Source organism: Ambystoma mexicanum, chromosome 4p, assembly GCF_040938575.1.
Source record: "Ambystoma mexicanum isolate Mex_15411 chromosome 4p, UKY_AmexF1_1, whole genome shotgun sequence".
Classification (NCBI taxonomy): Eukaryota; Metazoa; Chordata; class Amphibia; order Caudata; family Ambystomatidae; genus Ambystoma; species Ambystoma mexicanum.
The window spans coordinates 665,852,274-665,874,058 of record NC_090927.1 but is presented as its reverse complement, the minus strand read 5'-3'; the positions used below and the strand labels follow the sequence as shown (position 1 = coordinate 665,874,058).

Genomic DNA, 21,785 nt, shown 5'->3' with positions numbered 1-21,785 from the left:
TACATCGTGCCTTTATCCCATCAGTATGGCCTCAACAAGCTTGTTGTGGGAATGCCGTTGGGGGACCGAAGTTCAAGATATGGGGAAATTGTCGGGTTCAATAGAATGTATTTGTGCATTTGGCCAAGTTAGAGCATTGGGTGAGCTGGCAGAGCCCCAGTAAGCTACCCATGATGGTTGGGTAAGTGGGTGGGTGCTAAGAGATGCTCAAGAGAATGCGCAAATGCAAGAGACTCATTTTGTGTCCATCTAGACCGAGGATTTTTTGTCATAGACCGTAGCTCTATTCTGATACAAGAGACTCGTTATGCGTACAACTAAATCGAATTTTTGTCGCAGATCATAGCTGCATTTTAATGGCAGAGGTGTTGTGCTTTGTGTTTAGTCTGGTGTATGGAGGTGAATGTGTGCGGGAGTGCCTGTGGCTGAGGTATTATGGAGTGCCACATGCATAAATGCATTGGTTATATTATACCGAATGCCACAGTGCACTAGCTACATTCTACATACACCTAGATTCTCCCATATTCCTTTACATTTTAGAAGCTCTAGTAAATGGGTTCTGCCAAGGAAGTAAGATCTGCTAAACAGTCTCACTTTCAAACAGCACATAAAAAAGTGGTGTTAATGTGTTTGTATCCAGATGGGCCTACCAGTCATTGGGTGTATAACTGAAGTTACCAACATTCATATAAAAGACACAACATGTTTGCTTTCTACTGGCCATCAGAATTTGAGAAATTCAGCAGTGGTTAAGCAGCACCTAAAATAAAAGTATGCATAGCTGGAAACGGGCACATGTCGACGGTGAGTTTCTCAGGTAGCTTTCCTTTTAAACGTGTAATTGGCACTTGGAAAACCCTTTCACACTATATAGCTGTCTACTTACATCTACTTACATATCCCTGTTTCTTAATCCAGAATTATAGGGTGAGGGAAAGTAAGGTGTGGATTTACAGTCTCCTAAATGAAATTATTCTTTACCAGCACTTGGATGACACTTGGATGCCCAGCCAATTTGTTCCCTTAGAAAGTATACAATCGTTTGTGGTTGCCAAATATGTCATACACTTGGTAGCAGTTTACAAACTGTAGGCAACATTCATGACTACCTCACAAGAACAAGCGTTATTCTAAGTTTAAAATTGCTCTTTTTTTGGAATAAAAATGCGAATCCCTTTGAAAGTAAACAAACAGTTCAGTTGGTAATTGTTTGAATAAGGTTGTCTGCTGGGTATTCAAAGGAGCAAAGACCGCCTCTGAGCTTGAACAATGTGCAACATTTTATATTTAGATACCTGAACATAATCATCTGCCGCAGCCACGCACAGCACAGGTGGCAGAACTCGTGGCACTAAATAGAGCCTGCATTTTCTTCGATAAACAGGAAGCAAACATTTGCGCCGACGTAGGTGTGTTCCAGGACTCTGGTGTGCTGCTTAGGAAGAGGGTCTTCCTTACCTCTGCTGGCTCCCCTGTTAATAATGTTACTGACATTCAAGACCTCCTCAAAGCACTATTGCTGCCTGAAAACGTGGCAGTGGTTAAATGCACCCTGATCAATTCTCATATATGGACTAGAAGGTTCTGGACCACAGGTATCCATGGGCTGATTCAAGGGCTGGGTGCGGGGATTTGGCTGTTCTGCTTGGGTATAGTCTCATCATGGCAGGTAAGCAACTCTGTTGGTTATTCTGTCTGCTTCCTCTGGTATTGGTCAGGTTGGCTAACAACATTCTTTAAAACATCAAGGCCCAGAACTGGTGGATATATGCGAATGCCCCGGCCCACCTGGATAGAGGCCTGCCGTCAGTGGCATGACCAGTGCTGCGCCAGAACAATAGTTCGGTGAATACCACCCTCTTCAGCACCGAAGTTGTCACAATGACTCATGTCAGTACAGCACATTTTACTGAAGTGCAATCAAGGAATTTGGCTGATCTCTGCTACCCGTTCAAACTCCAGTCACAAACACAATCAGTTTAGGTCAAGCACAGGTTGTGGGTACGTGGCCCATGTACAAAAAGATATATGACTAGGATGAGAACATGGTCAGGCCGGCTCAACCCAAAAGACCTGGGATTACTTTCCTACACTAGGATACTATTCGCCCAATGTTGTCAGGGCTATGCAAAACAGAGACTGTACCCTATTAGTCTCCTCTCCAGTATTCCTCTCCTCCGCAATGGGGCTGAATGAAATGTTGCTTGAAGAAGGACAATGGATGGACTTCCCCTGACCACCTCACAATTTAGTTGTATTACATTTTAAGAAATATCATACCTAGCTTTCTTTCAGTAGAATTCATTTGTTTGTCAACTTGTCTTGTGTCTCTTCACATATGATGTTCCTTGATGGGTAACCATCTTCTTTTTGATACTGTAAATCACAATGTGATGGAGTGTGTTTTTTATGAAATGCTACATATAAAAAACCTTTGGATAAAACACTTTTTGATTAAGTCAAAATGCTAAGGGTGTGTTCAAATAATATGTGTACTCAATATACCTGAAAAATAATATTAGATTTGATGCTTATAAGAACAGACCCATAGAAAATAATCTAAATAATTTTGGATCTGCCATCCTGTAGGAACATTCCTTGTGTTTTCCTCCCATGCCCAAGGAATGGACTGGTCAAGGGCATGGACTTGAAAGAAAGCAAAAACATTGGCATTCACTTTTTTGGGGACTGAGAAAAGGAGTATTAGGAAAACGTTTGAGCTCCCTGGAGGGCCTTGTCCCCTGAGGTTATTTGAACACTATCCATGTGGGGCCCCAAGCTGCGCACATTGTACAGCCTGGGCACACATGGGGCCTGCCAGCAAGTCGGCCTAGAATAAAAGATGCAGGTCTGTGTGTGTGTGACAGCCCAATGGGAATATTAGAGCAGCTCAGCCCGAGCTGCATTTGCTGCGTGGCCCTGGATGAGACACTATGGGTCCCAAAGACTGATGTTCCTGGGAGATGAATGCCATGGATAGCCTGCAAAAAGGCCGCCCCACCCGGTGTCAAGCTGGTGGGGTTGTGAATATTCTAAGGTCCTGGGATGCCAAGGATGTGGTGACCCAGGTAAAATTAACTGTGGCATGGAGGATCAGTCTGCATTGGAGCATGGAGAAGGATGGGGAGGCCAGACTGCCTGTGCCACACAGGCGAGTGGAATGAAGGGAGTGACTCCAACCTCTAAACTCCAGGAAGGGACTTTCAAGAGAACCAGGGGTACAGCAGTGAGAGGCATAGGGTTGCCGTGAAAAGGAAAATGGTGCACTGAAGGCACAGCAGTGAGAGCACCAGTCCCCGAGGGTATGTGGCAAACCTGGCCATAAAGGAGTGCCATGCGGTTGGCAGCGTTGAGCTTGGGGCCCCCTGGTGCATGGGGTGCTGCCAGGAAATTAAAATGCATGTGGTTTGGTTGGCAGTGATTGTGGTACACCATGTGCTGTACAGGGCATTGCTATGAACAGAACAGTAACTAGGGGCGGGCCGGGCCCTCGGAAGCCTGAAGAAAGGGAAGGCCTCACCTCCATTCTGTAAGAGTATTATAGGAAGTACTGGGCAAGGTGTGACCGACTGCAGCAGTCTAACCATTGTAAATATTGCAAGCAATAATTGAAATGCATATCGATTCATGTATTAATATATATAGTGTGCATATGCTTATTTGCAGATGTATAGGGTATTTACTTAGGTGTTCATCTAATATTACTTATATACGCTAATTAAATTAGTTGTATAAGGTGTTGTACCAATACATGTTAAGGTTTGAGATAAGGATTTAGGCAGGGTTGTGAAAGGGTGTGATACAGAAGGTGGAAGTGGTGGCCTGCCAGATGCCACCCATGGAAAAGGACCGCCCACCTGGCCCCTCATCTGTCTGTCCTGTCCTTTCACCCTAAGAGTCTCTTCACAACCCCATTCCGTGAGGATGGGCTGGCTGGGTGTATCCCTAAGAAGGAAGTCACACCAGGGTAGGAAAGGGAACGAAATAGGAGTGTTATGTTGTTTAAAATTAATAAGGTTAATTTAATATTTGTTTAATGGTTTAATAAATGGGGTCCCATTGGGATCCTAGAAACCCAACCTGGTGTCGGCTGTCATTGTGAGGAGTTACAACTGTGAAGGGTGGAACTTAGAGGGTTGCCCATCACCTGTCACAGGAACAGAAATAACGGTTTTATTTTGCAGGCTGCCTAGCACCCATCTGCTTGTAGCTGGCCTATGGGTATGGGGATGGTAAGTGGTCCTGCCTTGACGTAGGGGGTTAAGGAATGTGTGCAGGCCACTAGGCAAGGACCAGAAACACCCAGTCTACATTAGGGTGCAGCAAGAAGACTTCTTGAAACATCTAGGGCAGGCAGGTTGTCCCTGCTGCTGCTACTCAGTCTCCCAGACATACAGGGCAGGAGATGGTGCTTTGCTTTGTCCCTGAGATGAATATGACCTTCTCCCTCTCTCTGGCACTCTCTCTCTCTCACTCTTTATCCCTTTCTCATTTCTCTCTTTCATTTTTCTCTCTTTGTCTCTTTGCTGCTTTACCACTTATTATCCCCTCGGTGTGTCTTCTCCCTTTGTTGCCACTTCTCCAAAGCACATATAATTACTCCTCTATGTGCAGCATATTCTTCATGTCGTTTGACCTTCTGTGCTTGTAAAACATGCAAAATCTCATCCTGCTGTTGTTGCTCTCTCCCCATGCCATCTTCTTTTTCCATTGTCCTCTCACAATATCCTGTTATTTTCCCTCCTTTTCTTCCCCTTAATTGGTTCTCATCTCTGGATGTATGTTACTCTTTATCATCAGCTGCCCCACCTCACTTTAGGTCTCTGGCTTCTTTTCCAGTTACACCACTCCCTCAAGCTAACTTTCTCTTTCTTGTATCTTTGATTTCTTTCCTTCATTGTAGCCTCATTTCATTTATTTCTCTACTAACTGTTTTCTGTCCCCCTAATTTATTCACTCTCATTTCTTTCCATCTGTGATTGTACATCATTCTTTTTTGCACCATTTTCTTTCATACTCTTTTATTCTTTCTCTTTCTTACTCTTTGTTTCTCTTTCTCTCGTCACTTGATAAGTGGTGAATGTACCAAAGGGGCTAACCCTGCCTGGTGAAGTGACTCTTGCTAACATTCATGACAGTATATACCCAGGAGGGTAGAGAGGAACACAATTCTCTTAAGTATGTTGGGTGAGACATGTATTGACATACCTGATTGGATGGGCTGTATGTCTGATAGCAGTGACTGTACTAGTAGGGTGCATACATAAATTAAACTAATTGGTCTGCAAAAAAACGTCATTATAAAAGAATAACAATACTACTACAATCACTGTATCCATAATACAAATAGTCTACAAAAAGATGTCTTCAATTCTCAACAAACCCCATTACCCCCATGCTTTCACTCAGCAATTGCCCCGTGTAGGGAGCTGTGCAATCGATTAGCTTCTTATTTTTAAACTAAAACTAGGCAATCAACACAGGTGTAGCAGTTTTACTCTAGACATTCCCCTAGACACTTTCAATTGAGATGTCCCTGAACCATTGTCACCCACACTTTCCGCCTTTATAAAGAAATAGTAATATCCAAAGCATTGCTCAGCCCCTACAAGATATTATCAGTATGGCCCTCACCCAAGTGAGGATGCCAGAATCTTTAAAAGCACTAATCACACAACCTTTCAAAAAAGGCAATGCCGACTTGGAGGACCCCACTAACTGTAGATCTGTTTTAAACCTTCCATTACTAACCAAAGTTATTGTGAAGGCAGTAGTCTCTCAACTGCAAAGCTATGTGGATGACCAGAATCTTCTAGAACCAGTACAGGCTGGCTTTTGTCCTGCCAGAGGGACTAAATCAGTGATTGTTTCCATCTGAGATGACGTGCCAATACCGGCAGATTGTCACTGCCCTTATTTGCCTGAAACACAAAGCAGCCTTTGAGACAGTGGACCATGTTAGTCTCCTGTGGAGGATAATCCGCTGCTATGTCTTTCTCCCTTTTGACCACAATTTCAGCCAACTATGTGGGGATCCCCACACTGATATTATTTAATATGTACACGTTTTCCCTAACAAACCTGATGAGCAACCATGGCCTGGAATTTTACAACCATGCAGACGATGAACAACTAACAATGAAATATTGGATCTTGCCACTGCATCCATTCAACTAAAATATGATCTCCTTGCCATTAGTTTTTGGAAGAACACAAACGTGTTGAATATGGGGTGAAAAGACTGCCCCATAGTGATAGAGATGGAGAGGCCATGTTAGGCCTCTATTGTGAAAATGAAGCTGGCTAATGTGGCGTTCCATTGAAATATAAAAACCAGTACAAAACATTGTTTTCCGATGTAAGGCCTAGTGAATGAACAATAATTAGCCTGTTTAAACTTTATTAAAATACAAAGACACAGAGTTGAAGGAGAGTGTGCATTAGAACTGTAATATTGTTCAATGTGTCCAATTGAGTCTAACAAAAAGAAACAGTGGGTGCTGCAGATGTTGACTTTTTGTAAATTGGGAGAGGGCAACTTTCACAGATTTAAAACCACAACAGTGCACGTGAAAAGAAAAGATACCGTTGGAAGATAAAAAGGAGGAATTTGCCTGACATTTAAGAAATAAAGTGAAGTGACAGATTGTGTTAGCAGGAATAAAGAGACTTAATTTTCATTCCATAAAATCACAGCATTTAAACAGAAAGGCTTATTTCGTTTTTTTGTAAACGTGAACACTGGTTTCCTATGTTAACTATGGTCTATCTGTGTGTATCAGATTAATAATGAATCTACCCCTGTTCTAATACAGTAGAAAAGAAAGATTGCATTTATGAACAGCAGGCCTAGGTGTAATACAAAATGTTACATGTTAAACACATTGTGTCAATGTAAAATGATATTCTTGTAGAATTATATATGTAGCTTGTTTTTCCCAATTGAACTGGAAGGTCTGGGCCTCTGAAACTTTGACCTTGAGACCTTTGACTGAGGACCTCTAGGAGAAGGAGGTCTGGTTTTTAGTTTAAAAGCTAAACAAATACAGAAGAGTAGATCGGAATTGTGGAGGTGGCAGTTAAGCCATCCATCAGAAGTGACCTTAAGGTTAGGTCTCCTCATTAAATGTGCATTAGATTTGAACAAAAAATCTTTGAAATCCAGGGGGGGCACAATCACATGGGCCAGCCAGATATCCTAATCAGATCACAGGAGAGAAATGAAACCTACGAAATGATGGGGGCTGGTGTGAAACTCAGGGACACTTGTGGTGTCTTGCCATTGACTAACATTGATTACATTTTTTTAAATTAAAATGTGCATTGTGTGTTCCACTGAGTTCATCCTGGGTTCATATTAAAGGGGATCAGAAGCCTGTCGGGATCATGTAAACACACATTTTGGGTAATGGTTACAAGTTGAGTTATAAAGACAATTATGATTCTGGCCTTCTCATAATTCAGAGGGAATGAACATTTGGTGTGGTGATAGGTTATGGAAGTAAGGTTTGAATCATGAAGGGTCAGAATTGTGACTATCTCAGTTTGGGAGTAAATCGATAAAAATGGTAGCTCCTCCCAGGAAGTGCATGCCGAGATATGATTAGTATGTTAAGACTCTCCATAAAATGTAGAATTCACAAATATATAGGTTCATGTAGTAATCTGAAGAATTAAGGTAGTAGGAAGATTTTCAGAACCCAAAAGTGTAAAACTACATGTCAATTTGGATTGATGTATTTTTCCTCTCCCTCAGCTTCCATTACCCATACCTCCCAACTTCTGGTCTTATCAGCAGCCAGTGGGCAACTTGGTGGGAGGTGAAGGGTGAGAGCTAGTCAATCCATATCGTGGTAATTATGACAATATGTAGGTGTCATCAGCCCTATATCTTGTCAATTTCCAATCTTAGAAGGGACTTGCTTGCTGATCTTTCTTTGACTTTTGGGCTCTTAGGACCTTTCTTTAGACTTGTGATTTTTCCCTTGACTTTCCCACTCTATTGCTGGAGGTGCTCTGCTTCTGGACTCCTGCAAAGAACTAGCAGAGAGACAGAGAGAGCTACTAAGGCCTTAAACATTGCAGGCAAGACAGAGACTGGGAAATCTAGAAGCTAGCTGATCCTGCCATATTTAAGGAGCCGGAGGAAGTCTGGGTGATTGGGGACTCCCTTGACTGAAGCCTGTGACCAGATCTGTGCTGTCTTCGGAGGAGCTCTACTGTTTCAATGGATGCCCACAACCAAGCCTCCCATGTAAGTAGATGAATCCAAATGCCAACAAAAGGGTTTGTGGGGGAATCTGCCAGCCTTAATCTCAATCTCGCATAGTGGGTAGGGGGGTGGAACTTAGGAGACCCTTGGCACATTTTATTAAATCCAACTCAAAACAGTTCTACTATAGAAAATCAACCTATCCATTTAAATGGAATTGTGTTGGGAACTGCCTCTCTTAAATGTGGAGAGGGGGAAGCTGTGTAGATCCACAGCGCATGAATTAACACTGAAAACACTAAATTCCCAGTTCTCCCCTACTCCGCAGGAATCCATGCCACACCTTATCAAGCCACCTAATCGATTCAAATTCTCACTTGTCTTAATCTGGGATGTGGAGAATATCATTACCTCTCTCAAACCATCCAGATGTCAAGGTGACACTTGCCCGGCCTGCATTATTAAAGAAGCAGCTAGGGACCTAACCCCGTTAATCACAACCTTAATTAATGTTTCGTTTAATTCTTGCTCAGTTCCCAACTATCTTAAGGATGCCTGGGTCTGCCCACTATTAAAGAAACCATCTTTGGAGCAAAATATCCCAATGAATTACAGACCGATAACTACGGTCTCATTCTTATTAAAAATGATTGATAAAGCTGCGTACATCCAAATTCAAACCTACCTTGAGACTCACAATCTGCTGGGGCTCTGACAATCTGGCTTTTGGCCTAAACATGGCACAGAAACTGCCCTGATCGACTTGAAAAACCAAATAGATGACATAAAGGACAACGGTAAATTGGCTCTCCTCCTTTTGCTTGACTTGTCAGCTGCGTTTGACTTGGTGGCTCACAATGTGCTTTGCAAACACTTATCTACAGCTGCCCACTTCTCTCCAGAAGCGACAACTTGGTCCCAATCCTTTCTAGATAATCGCTATATAAGAGTTTTCTCTCCATCTGCATCAGCGGATCCTGCACCGATAACTTGTGGAGTCTCGCAGGAGTCTTGTGTACCGCCCACGATGTACAATATCTTCACTAAGCCGCTGTTTGATGACCTTGACAATCGGGGTGTCACCTACACTAATTATGAAGATGACACCCAGATCCTCATACTTTTGTCTCGTGATTATGAGGCTGACTCCACCCTGCTGGATAAAGTTTACTTCTTCATTCAGACATATATGGCCTTGCATGGCCTCTGTCTGAATGATGAAAACACTGAACATCATTGGAGCTGCAGCTAAACTTAGCACAATGAGTAACCAGTTTCAATCTTTCACCATTGATGAATTAGATATCAAAGTTGCTAAAGATGTAAAAACCTTGGGCTTTCACCTAGATTCATCTTTGAATCTACACAGGCAAGTCAACGCCACTGCCTCGGCAACAGCATACAAATGCAAGCTCATCGACGCATGTAAGCCTTTCCTCTCGACAACCAGCTGCATTACCCTAGCCAGAGCCTTATTCCTTTAAAAACTAGACTATTGTAATACACTATATCTTGGGTCAAGCAAACGAAACATCAATAAATTCTAAATCCTGTGGAACAACACTCTCAGAACTGCACTAAGTATAACGAAAATGCAACATATCTCGGTGGCTAGACGAAACACTAAGTGGCTTGCAGTTAATGACTGAATACAACTTAAAGCATTAACCATTACCCACAAATGCCTAGCCAATGCAGTGCCTAAATATTTGGTGGATACATTTTCCAAAAATATATCTCCCTGACCAACCAGGACTACGTACTTACACTCCCTGAAAGTCCACAGATATAACCTCAAAAAAGCAGGGGCAAGTAGTTTTCCTGTCATGGCAGCACAGCTATTTAATTCAGTCCCAACAGATTTAAGAGCTGACCCCTCATTCTTCAGCTTCAGTAATAAAACAAAATGTTGGCTACATGCTGGGGACCCAGGACCGACATCTTAGGGCCTCCATCTCTAGTAGACCTGATTTTCTGTTGAATGCTTAACTGTCTACATTTTGTACATTTCTTTGACTATTTCTTGATGTAAAAACCTATCTGCATTCATTGTGTACCTTCCTGCAACTATAACTATTTACTATGTAACTGTATCTCAAGAAACTTGCTAAGCGCCCAGATACCTCTGGGTTTGGTGAGTTATATGAATAAACAAACAAACAAACAAATTGAAGTTCAATCCATTTATTCCCATATAGAAAATCAGGGGATGAACCTTGTTAGAGTTGGAAACTAACAATGTTCATGTCCAGTATGTTAGAGGTGGTATAGATAATACAATACTTGGGTGAGTCTTCCTTTCTGAAACCCCTGTCTTCTGTACAGAAGGTGGTGTCCATAATCTCAAAATAAGGAACCCTAAAATACTGCCATTCATGTGAATGTAAAGTGTGCAAAACAACATTTCCCATTTATTTATTTGCATCCCAAAACGATTTCCCCGAAGGCCTGTATTTCATGCAAATAGAAAGCTCAAAATGATTTTCCCATTGAGTTCCTTTCCTGACTTTGCCTTTCAAATAAAAAGCCCCAAAACAATTTTCCCATTGAGTTCCTTTCTTGACTTTGCCTTTCAAATAAAAAAACCCAAACAATTTTATTTTCGTGTGTCTATTTGTCAAACCCTGCCTTTTAATAAAAAGCCAAAAGGATTGTGTTACTGTATTGTCACTGCCTGTACGTTGCCTTCAAATTAAGCAGTCATATATAACTGATGCCTGGAGTTGGGGGGTTGATGGGAGAGGAGAGCAATCACTGGGGGTTGTTAAAATGTCATAATTGTTAATGTGCAATCAATCCTCTGTGTGTGTTTGGTGTACATTCTCTAAATGTTACCTCTGTATTGTAGTATCTGTAAGCTCATTAGAAATGCAAGTCAGTTAATAGGTGCAAGTAATTTGAAATTGTGTTGTGCCACGGCATTGGTGGTTGATGTTTTGGTTGCTATTATTATTTGTCAAACATTAAATAAATATATATTCTTACTATACAGCGGCCTGGTTCCTAGCTCATTGGTGGTACAGAGGGTATTTGCTGGGATGGTGCGAAATTGGTTGGAGGCCTCTCTAAAGTTGAATCTGTATAAGAGTTTTGGTTGCATCTCCCTTTGCTTGAGGGGGAAAGGCACTCCCTGAGTTCAGAGTGACCGCCTAATAAATCGCGACATGAATTCAAATCCATCAAAATCAGAAATCCTAACAGTGGGGGAAAGCTGAACAGCCGGCAGCCTTGTTGGCAAGTAGAACCAGCCATTATAAGATATGCAGGCTAGGAATTTGTGACGATCTAGATGGCAAGTTGTCCCTAGCAGCTCATGTATAGTCAATCGTCCAAACAGGTTGTTGGCATCTTTGAAATTTAAAGTAAATCCTCCATTTTCTAGACATAGAGCAAAGAACAACTGCAAAAATAGCCCTGGTTCTTGGCAGACTGATTATGCGGCAGTCTCTTCATGAGACTTCCATAATACCGGCTCTCACAGAGGCTACAGAGGCCATAGAATGCAGCAGCAAAAGCCATTACAGGCATTAGATGCCGTGGCCATTTCATACCCATTCTCCATAGCCAGTGGCTCCCAGTGGCCTTACAGAGCCAGTTTAAAGTTGTGTGCCTGGTTCATCATACATAATATACATCTGGATTTTAATCAAGAACATTTGACGTTATGCTCCTACTAAGAGCTTAAGAACTAGCAGAGTTCTTTGCCCAGTGACCCCACAGCTGCAAGAAAATCTACATGGGTTAAATATTTTATGATTTTTGACCCCCATAGATAAGGAACACAGTAACAATCCATCTCTATAAAAGAAACAACCAAGGTCTCTTGGGTTAAAGTTAAATGAAATATATTTGTGAACATCCCCTCTTAACATTTAAATGTTCATTATTCACGCAACGCCTGGTAAATCCTCAGGCAATTCCAGAGTCAGCATCAAAACGTCACTCAGGGCAATGGTGCAAGTAAAAAGGATCTAACATGGCATAGCGTGCTCCTTATGAGAGGGTACAGGCGCGGCATGAATGCCACATCATGTCATACGTCCCATGCTTCCTGAGAGAAGGCAGGGATCCAGACCTCTACCCCGCCTTCCTGTCGCTATCCAGTAATTAAAATAGAGATGCAAATGGGCTAGTATGCTGGAGTTAAACATGCGCTTGTTTACTGCCACCAGACCGCTAGTGGCCCCATTCTGTCTTTTTCCGCATCACTGATCCACAGAAAGAATTCATTAATCAATCGGCCTCACTTTTAATCGTAAGTGCTCCGTTACATTGTGAGATGGTCCTCTGGAGGCCTCAGCGGGGGACAAGAGTTTCATTCTCCTCATTACCTTCTCAGCACTGACAAAGATTACCCCACATGGAGGGAGAAAGAGGTGAACTAAGCCCTGCGCACAGCAGCGGGAACGCATAGCAGCGGGTCAATCATGAGGTGTTCATCTAGCCCTGGTCTTTATCTAAATACTGGAATGGCTTTTCCCATCATAATTCAGGACTGCAAGTCCAAGAATGCAAGAAAACAGGACTGGATGAGCACATCCCAAACGACCTGGGCCATGTTGGCATGCAGGGCCGGATTGGACCCTCAGCCTTTCGGCCCGTGGGCCGGCCGAAATCGTCCCTGGGGGGTGGGGGCTGGTTGCTAGCAATGCCTGGGCCGGTTTGGAAGACAAGTAAAAAAAAAAGTCACATTTTTTTTTCTTCAAAAAGCGCTTCATCCTTCTTAGGTGGATACATGAGTACCAACACAGGTTGGGTGATATTGTATGCATATTTGTTCTATAAATAAAGAACTTAAGCGTAAGTGCTATACAATAACATATCATTTGGCCTCGTACGTCTGCTTGGATTCACAGTAATTTAGTGTACTTAGGAACAATGCTATTAGATGCTACTTCCTGTTTGTCAAGGGGTGAAAGGTCGAGTTTCATCGCTTACCGGGATGTCACTTTCGGGTGGGATCAAATGACATCACTTACGGTGATGTCATCAGAGGTCAAGGTCCGTGAGGTGAGGGGTGGGCCACTTTATTGAGGCGAGGGGTGGGCCACTTTTTTTTGGGTGACCGGGCCTATTTCTTGTCCCAATCCGACCCTGTTGGCATGTATGACTGTAAAGCGCTCTGTTGCTTCCCCAAGCTAGGTCCTACACTCAATAAATATCTAAATAATAAAAAAATTTAAAAAAATGTATCACATCACAATAACCCCACTCTTCACCCTGTCGCTGTGTCTTTCTTTTATATCCATGCTCATTCACAAATTGTAGTCCTTCATCTGTGTCAGTGAGCTGTTTGCCCAATAGGGGCCGAGTGAGCTGCCTAATTGTGGGGTTTCCCAGTTGGGCTGAATTTTCCACAGTGATGTCAAACAGCATGGGTGCATTTAAACCCCATGACACGGGAGGGGTGTTGATGCTGGGCAAATCCAGCGGAAGCATTCTTTTGTCTCTGCATAGCGTTTCCCTTCACTCACTACATAGCAAGTAGCTGCGGTCACTGAAATGTAACCAAACCAATCTGAACTTAGCTCGTGTGGAAGGTGCACAGACAGACAGCTCTGCGCGTAGCAGTCACCGGCATTCCCACGGAGCGTGGCCCTCAGGAACTTCTGCAGGTGGCACATTCCACAAGATGGGTCATAAATCAAAAACTCTCACCTGCCAAAATGTTTTCATTTCTCAGTGTGCCTTCATTAATCAACGCTGTATCCAGGCTCGACCGCGATCGCATCATCAGTTCAGAGCAGCCAGAGAAAGGTATGCACTATTACATGTATAACCGATGAAAGTCCTTTCCGGGAGAGTAACGCATTACATGGTATCCCAAAGCCTGCTCAACAGCCCCAGCAGCTGTGAGATTTACTGGCACACTAAACAGTAAAGAACCAGACCTTGACATTTCAACTCGTAAAGCATGTTAAAATCCGGAGTAGTAGCTCACCTTTTCGCCATTGTCTCCTTTTAGACCTGGTAATCCTGCCAGCCCTGGCACTCCTGGATCACCCTGTGTCAAACGAAATAGTGGGTATGAGAAAAATGCCACACGTTGAGTGCATGTCACAATAAGCTAAAGATTATAACAATCACACAAAATTCAAAATGTAGCTACGGTGCTAAATTTCCACTAACATCAGGGTCGGTTCAACTAGAACTCCAACCCACAAATAAAACCAGTTAGAGAGATATTGCTAAAATTCAGATGTGCTCTTTCCCACCGAGATAAATATAGCTCACTGTCCAAATTGCACTGTTACAAAAACGTCTAAAGGTTAGCAGCAGCTTTAGTTGAATAGTTGCTGTTTTGGCAGATTACGGTAATACATTTGCATTGCATTACCGAGCCTTCTTGGCGCATAATGCAGAAGCTGGAATGTTCCAAACACAGCCAGAGGGGTGGTGTAATTGATAAGAAATTAGCATTGAATGCAATTATCTGTATCGTCCTCCACACGAAATGGATCACCCACTATGTTTGGTACCCAGAATAAGAAAACTGTAGCACCTGGGAGGCCAGAGAAACCTTCGAAGCAGGCACTGAATTCCTGTGCGGGGCTTACCTTGCTGGGCAGGCACTGGCATTTGTCCCTGGGTTCCTGGTCTGCAGAGAGATAGGCATACATTTTGCTTCCATGGGCAGGTACTGAAGACGAAGCAGTGCTTCTGAAACTTTCATCTGGTGGGCACTAAAAGAAATGCACATCTGGTTAGGGTTTAGGTACAACGTCATACCACCGGAAATAGAAAACGATTTTACATCAACACACTCTTATTTGTCTTTCAGAGAGCTCTGAAGTTGTCAGATGTCATGCGCGAGTATCTCACGGAGTACCATTTCGAATGTGGCACATTCTGAACACCACAGTAGGCCAAAACCATAGCTCCAGAGATTAAAGCCAGAACATGAGTGTTAGGAAGCAGAATATATGGTTTAGTAACAACTTGCCATGCATTAAATGGCTGAACTACATGTGTCATGTGAACAATTCCAGGTGGATTAACTACATTTCTTCCAATCAGGGGCCCCCGACTCATGAAGCTGCTTGCCTGGGCGTACATGCGAGGAGGAGTCAAGCACACTGATGCTACTTGTGTCCTCCTTTGCCTGTCCTTGCAGACACATGCTCCCTAGGAGCCCTTCTACAGACAAGAAGGTCTCCACTATTCACCTCTTCCCCACCACTAGCCAAGCAGCATGGCTGAGGCGTGGGACCTGTCAGCAGCCCCAACAACCACACATGCAGCACTGTTTGTTTTTAAAGGGTTATGCTGTGCTTAAAACCCCCTCAGTAGCACGGTAGGTGGTGCCTAAAGACAGGCAGCAAAGCAGTGTGGTGTTTGACTGTAGGTAGCCCTGGAATAGGCAGGGCCAGTGGTGGACTGGCCCATAGGGAACTCTGGAGAGTTTTCAAGGGGCCTCTGCACCCTTGGCCTCTTTGTGTGGTAACCTATTTTATTTCCACAGTTTCTCATAGGAAGAGGGTTGGGCTTGCTGAAAATGTTTATTATGCGGCCACTTTGAAAATGATTTCCATGGCCTCTTTTGGTTACCAGTCCAACTCGGCCCACAGCCCCTTCTACTCCACCCCCCACACTCCACCCCGCTGTATCCTGACCCCTCTAGAGCACCCCCCTAACCCACCCCACTACTCAACCTACCCCACTGCCCGCCACCATTACTCTACCCCACCACTGTACCCCATTATGTTACCTAAACCCACTGCCACACCCTACCACAACTGCCACTATGCCCTACTCCTCTTCTCTACTCCACCACAACACACTATTTTACCCCACTACTCTATCCCACTACTGTACCTCAATCTTCTTCCCAACGTCCTACATCCCACCACCTCTGCTCTGCTCCCTTTACCTCACTCCATTTCACCCCCACATACTTCACCACACAGTCTACCATACCCCACTATCCCATACCATCACTCTAGTCCATCCACCACCCTATCTCAACCCTCCACTCTACTCCACCAGTCTAACCCACCACGCTACCTCATCCCACTACACCACTGCACCAACTAACCATTCTAGCCCACCCACTCTATTTCTCTAATCCACCCCACCATACTACACCAATCAACTAATGTACCCTACTATTCTACCCCACCACTTTACCTCACCCCACTATGCCACCCCATCACATAAATACTCCACCCCAACCAACGACCCAGACTTTTCTACCCACCTCACTCCAGTACCCTACCCCATCTATCATCCATCTGTTCTAACCACCCCACTACTCTACACCACTAATCTTCCCCATTACACCACCTCACTAGACTACTCCCCTCTACTCCCCTAACCCACTACTCAACAACACCAGTCTAACCCACCACTGTATCCCACTCCACCACCCTACTTCATCTCCAAGTCACCCAACCAGTCTATCCTACCAAAAACACCCAATCCCCTCTACCTTACCCACTCTACCTCACTGACTCTAACTCACCCACTCTACCACACCACTCTCTACCCCTATACCACCCCACTATTCTGCCTCACTAGTCTACTCCACTCTATGTTTGATTTTGATTTTGATTATTTATATCACGGTCCAAGACAGACTCAACTGTATCCAGGTGCAGTTGATCAAAACAGCTAGATTCAGGATGTAAACTAAACATCATACTGACTCTCAGTTGAACTTCCTACTTAAACAAGTGGGTTTTTAAAGCCTTTCTGAACTGACCCAATGACTGACAAGGTCTAATCTCCAGTGGGAGATGGTTCCAGAGTATCCCCACCATGCCACAGTCTACCCTTACCTCACCCACTGTACTCCCTCCCAGTATTAAATACCAACCCTTCTCTAACCCTAGCCTCACTCCACTCTACCCCCACCCACCCAACCTCACCCATCTCTAATACTTCACCCCTCTCAAGCACCCTCCAACTCTCGCACTCTCCTCTCTACCCCTCACACACCCACACTTTCCCATCCCTCTCTGCCACCCAACACACCTTTCCTCACCTATCTCTACATCCCACCTTTCTATCCTTACTCAACCATGTCAGCACCCCATCCACCTACCCTTCATCACCCCTCTCTCTCTACTTCCACCTTACTCCACTCCCACAGCACTCTAAACATCCCTCCATGCAAACCCCTCTCTACTAACATGCCCTACCTCACCCCTCTCTGCCCCACCAACAACCTTTCATCATCCCACTGTCACTGCCATTCTGCCGCCACTCTCCTTTTCTCTTACCTGCTCACCCACCCTATGTCCACTGTCCTGTACCCAACCAATGACTGCCCACCATAGTGCACCTCTGTCGACTTGCACCCACCCAACCTAGCTCACCCATGCCTACCTCCAAGCTCACCCATTCTTAACCCAACTCACTCTTGCTCATTCATGCCTAACATGTCTGCAAGCTAGGGGTTGCTGATAAGTACAATTAGTAATACACATAGTAAAAATAAATCCATACTCTGCACAGAAACGATGTCTTTCTTCTGTGTCTACTATTAATGTTGTGTGCCTGCAAACACTAACTTGCAGACATGTTTGGAATCACTGGGAGAGTAGAGCCCAATCTTACCTATACATGTAAAATGCAACAAACAACTGTAAACATCAACTCTATTTGGTTTTGGCAATGCTTGTTTTTCTTTACATTTTGAAACATGTGCTCCTTTATTTACAATGAAAGTATGATAATGACGCATGCCTGAATTAAAACAACAATTAGAACGATATGATCTGCTCACACATTACATAGGACCTGAGATTTGTATTCCAGAAGGCACAGAAACGAGTATTCCCATAGAACGGTGTCTTTGGACATGCATAGGAGATAAATAATTCAGAAAAAGCTAAGGCAATTACCCAACTCCCTTTGGCCCATCTCAAGAGAAAGTATGGACAAAGGAATGATTCTAATAGAACATTTATGGCATCAAATTATATGTGTCTTTGTTACCATATTTGCGAAAGAATTTAGAGTCTACATTTTCATAAAGACTAAAATATGGGGTCGGGGGCACTGGAGTGCCCTGGAGAAGGGGTACAGCTGTCTCTTGGGAAGGAGATGGGAGAGTTGGAATAGCTTTGGAGGTGGAAATATAATTTCTATTTTGGCAGAAATGTAAATTCTGTTTTGGAAGAGTTCAGCATTAGGCAACATAATAACAACCAGTGATGAATGACTGTGAGGCCATTCATGATATTTTAAGAGCTGGAAGTAACGAAGGATGAGAAGGAGAAGATCTTGATGACATCAGCAAAAAGATGGTAGTGAAAGTTGGAGAAGTGCTTCCCAGGCAAGCTAAGCAGAGTAAAGCATGAACAGGAATGGGCCAAAGACATATTCATGAGTGACACCAACAGGAATGGGATCTAGAGAAGTAGGTTTCCAGGAAATTGGGATTAGAGGCCAGACAGGTAGGAGGCAACCCATCGGAATGTGCTGTCATTAAGGCCATGGGGGGAGAGGGTTGGGGGCTGGGAGAAATGGTCCAAAGTGTAAAAGACTAGAAAGATTTAGTAGGAATAGAATGAAGGAGTAGTATGCAGTGGTTAGAAAGTTTGAGACATTGCTAAATGATGTTTCAAAGGAATGCTTACTCCAGAATCCAGACTCACTGGAAGAGTGTGGAGTGGTGGGGCAGAAGAGAGACGGGTGGTCCGTAGAAGGAGGGGCTGTTTGGTTTAGTATTGTTTCTTAAGAATGGGGGTGTCTCTGGTTGTTTTATTATAGCAGGCAGGGAAAACACAGAGGAGGGAGAGACTGAAGTTGGCGAGGAAGTGTAATGAGCTGATAGGTGCAAGTGATTTGATTGTTTGAAGTGGAAAGGGATGTAGTGCCACCGGGCCTCACCACCTCATCATGTGTGCTACCTGAAATAGTAGTGGACAGCAAAACAAGTGTTTAGAAGTATATTTACAATTATTCATAAAGTGTCAGTATGTAATTCAAATGGAACTAAGAGCATCAGAATGATGATCATGGTTAAAAGTAATGTGTAGGATAACTTTCCCAAAGCATCCATCTCAAATGGGAGGATAGGATCAAAGGATTTCCTAATTCTGGAACTCCAAAAAAAATGGATGTTCCCACGTGTGCCTAAGGTTGTCCTCATAACAAGGTCTTGTGCTCAAAAGGTTCCACCACAAAGACCCCAAAAGCCATGGAAATGAAAAATGTGAAGTTCAAAATAACAAATATCCACTGTCCAAACAAAAGTATCTTACAGGTCTCTTATAATGAGGCCATCTCCTTTCTCCTCCTGTATCTGCAAGGAGGGTGGTTTGCTTGCTCCTCTGGCCCTCTCCTGGTCCCACGGGTAGTCCCCTGCTAAGCTCCAATGCCTATCGGGCAGACTGGTACTTTTGGTGGTCTGCCAGACCTCTGTCTCCTCGGTTATTTCCCAGCTCGTTGTTCAGTGTTTTGCTTGCCAGGAGGTCTGGCTGGCCAGGGCAAGGTTTGATTTAGAAGCGTGACCCTGATCCTACCCGCCCACTTCTGCCCTCAGGGATTCCTCCTGATCCTACTTCCCTTCTCCTTTCCCTTCATAGTCGGTTCTTCATGCTCCCAGATAGAACGTTGCCACCTCAAATCTCCTCCCAATTCTTTGCTCTCTCCTGGACCATCAGGGTCTCTGAAACCTCCCTCCGTGATCATGGATTTGTCACTTTTGCGTATCCCCCGATGGTCGTGCTCTATCTCCTTCACTGGGCTTTTCACTGTTCCACCAATATCATTTCCTTTCCTTATCTTCACTTGTTTTTCCTACCTCAGGGTCTCTCTGGATCTTTTCACACACATCTTTCCCTCTGTCTGGTCTCACTCTCTCTCGCTCGACCTCTCTCCAGTAAGCTTTGTCTCCTCTGTTTCTTCCTTCTACTTTTATATTATATAATTCATGGGTCCCTAGAAGTCACATGAACGACACCATAGAGAAAGTTAAAAACACCTTAACTAAATAGTTCCCACAATACATATGATGTTGGCAAAGGCGGGATTCCATAAAAATGGTATTAGCCCCAGATCCTCTACCCCTTGTCTTTAGTCCCTATGCAGTGGCACGATTCCATCTGCAAAGCAACTAATGCTTCACTTTTTTACTTTCTCTGGGGTAAGAGCAAGCAAAGACTATCCAGTAACAGACATCAGGCTCACGAGGGGACTGACTATATCAGGTCCCCACATTACTATCCCCATTATAACTCCTTCTCTCTAATGCAGGATCTCCGTTAGACGTGAGCCGTCAAACATAGCAATACACCAGCATGGATTTCTCTAAAGGTAGCACTTGCATTCCTTATCTCTATTAAACATTTATATTTTGTAGGACAATACGGAGTAGTTGTTAAATTCTCTCCATCACTTACAATCAGAGTCTCTTCTGCAAAGGGGCCAGAGTTGCTACCAATTCATTCAAGCAGTCATGGGAGACTCACAATTTGTTATGCAAAATATAGCCTGTAGGGGGAATTCTTTTGGGAATTTTTTTTACCAAAATGATCACCTCCATAAGACAGCTACTGAGTGAAGATGGTGTTCACCCTTTTGAGTACCTCCAGGCCATGTTTGAATAATTCCTTGGACTGAAACACCCCCCCCCCTTCATTCTGCAATTATCAGGTTGCCTGGGGCTTGGTTGCTGTCACCAGCCATATCCACCTCTCAGATACATGGGCAGATAAGCAAAGGCAATCTACTGAGACACATTGGCCAGATAAAGATTCACTGGCAATCAGATTGTGATGTCCCATTCACTAATCACCTGTGGACCAAGATATGGGCCAAATTATTTTAGACTTCTCCAATGGCTGTCATTACCGAATCACTGACAACATTTTTCTTATCACATCGACTCACAAATGAAAAATCACATTCTTAGATCAGTTTGTGCTGGTCATTCCACTGGGAAAGAGGGAACTTTAAACAATTTCCTAAAATGCTCCCCTAAATCACAATTATAGGCCTACACTGTAGATCTATGTTTTCCCTCGTGGCCCACGTGGTAGCTGGCTTAGCAATAGTTAGTTTAATATATACTAGCAAAGATATGCATTCGGTTGACAAAAAAGTACTGAATTTGTCAGCAAGAAGTAATTATATCTGAATCTGTAAAAACAAAACAAACACACAACAAAAGGGCTCTGGAATGCCCAAAAGGCAGTCTGTCACATGATGCCCAATTTAGGCTCACAAGCGTTCATGGGTGGCCCGGTACACTGTGCTATTTTATATGTGGTTCACTGCAACCAGGAAGCAATCTATGTGGTATGAAAAGCAACACTGTCTGCTCCTGTCTTCCTTGTTTGCATCAGGCCCTCAATACTCTAACCCTAGGCTCACACCCTGACTTTAACCAATGGATGGCTGCGTCTGGGAAAGTATGGCTAGACTGGGGAGTTGATTCCATGAAATGCATTTCCCAGTTCTCACAAATGAGGCGTTTGAATGATCTTAAATACCAAAAGGTGACAGAGTGAACCTTTGCTATTAACGACATATGACTAGGAATTTCTTTGGACCATCATAGAGGGGGTCGGGCAGCCATATGCAAAGCAAACTTGGTATCCCCACCAATAGAAGGAGGCTA

The 21,785-nt window shown here is 43.7% G+C and overlaps 1 protein-coding gene across 3 annotated transcripts in view; it reads right to left on the bottom strand.

The window, feature by feature from the left end:
* The window catches only part of COL19A1 (collagen type XIX alpha 1 chain), a 2,241,461-nt gene that overhangs the window by 1,667,157 nt on the left and 552,519 nt on the right, over positions 1 to 21,785 (bottom strand). For all 3 annotated transcript variants that reach the window (XM_069606203.1, XM_069606204.1, XM_069606205.1), the window contains exons 8-9: positions 14,773 to 14,898; positions 14,157 to 14,219 (exon numbers count right to left, since the gene is read on the bottom strand). In XM_069606203.1, coding sequence (XP_069462304.1) covers positions 14,157 to 14,219; positions 14,773 to 14,898 — 189 coding nt within the window. The remainder of the gene's footprint in view (positions 1 to 14,156; positions 14,220 to 14,772; positions 14,899 to 21,785) is intronic.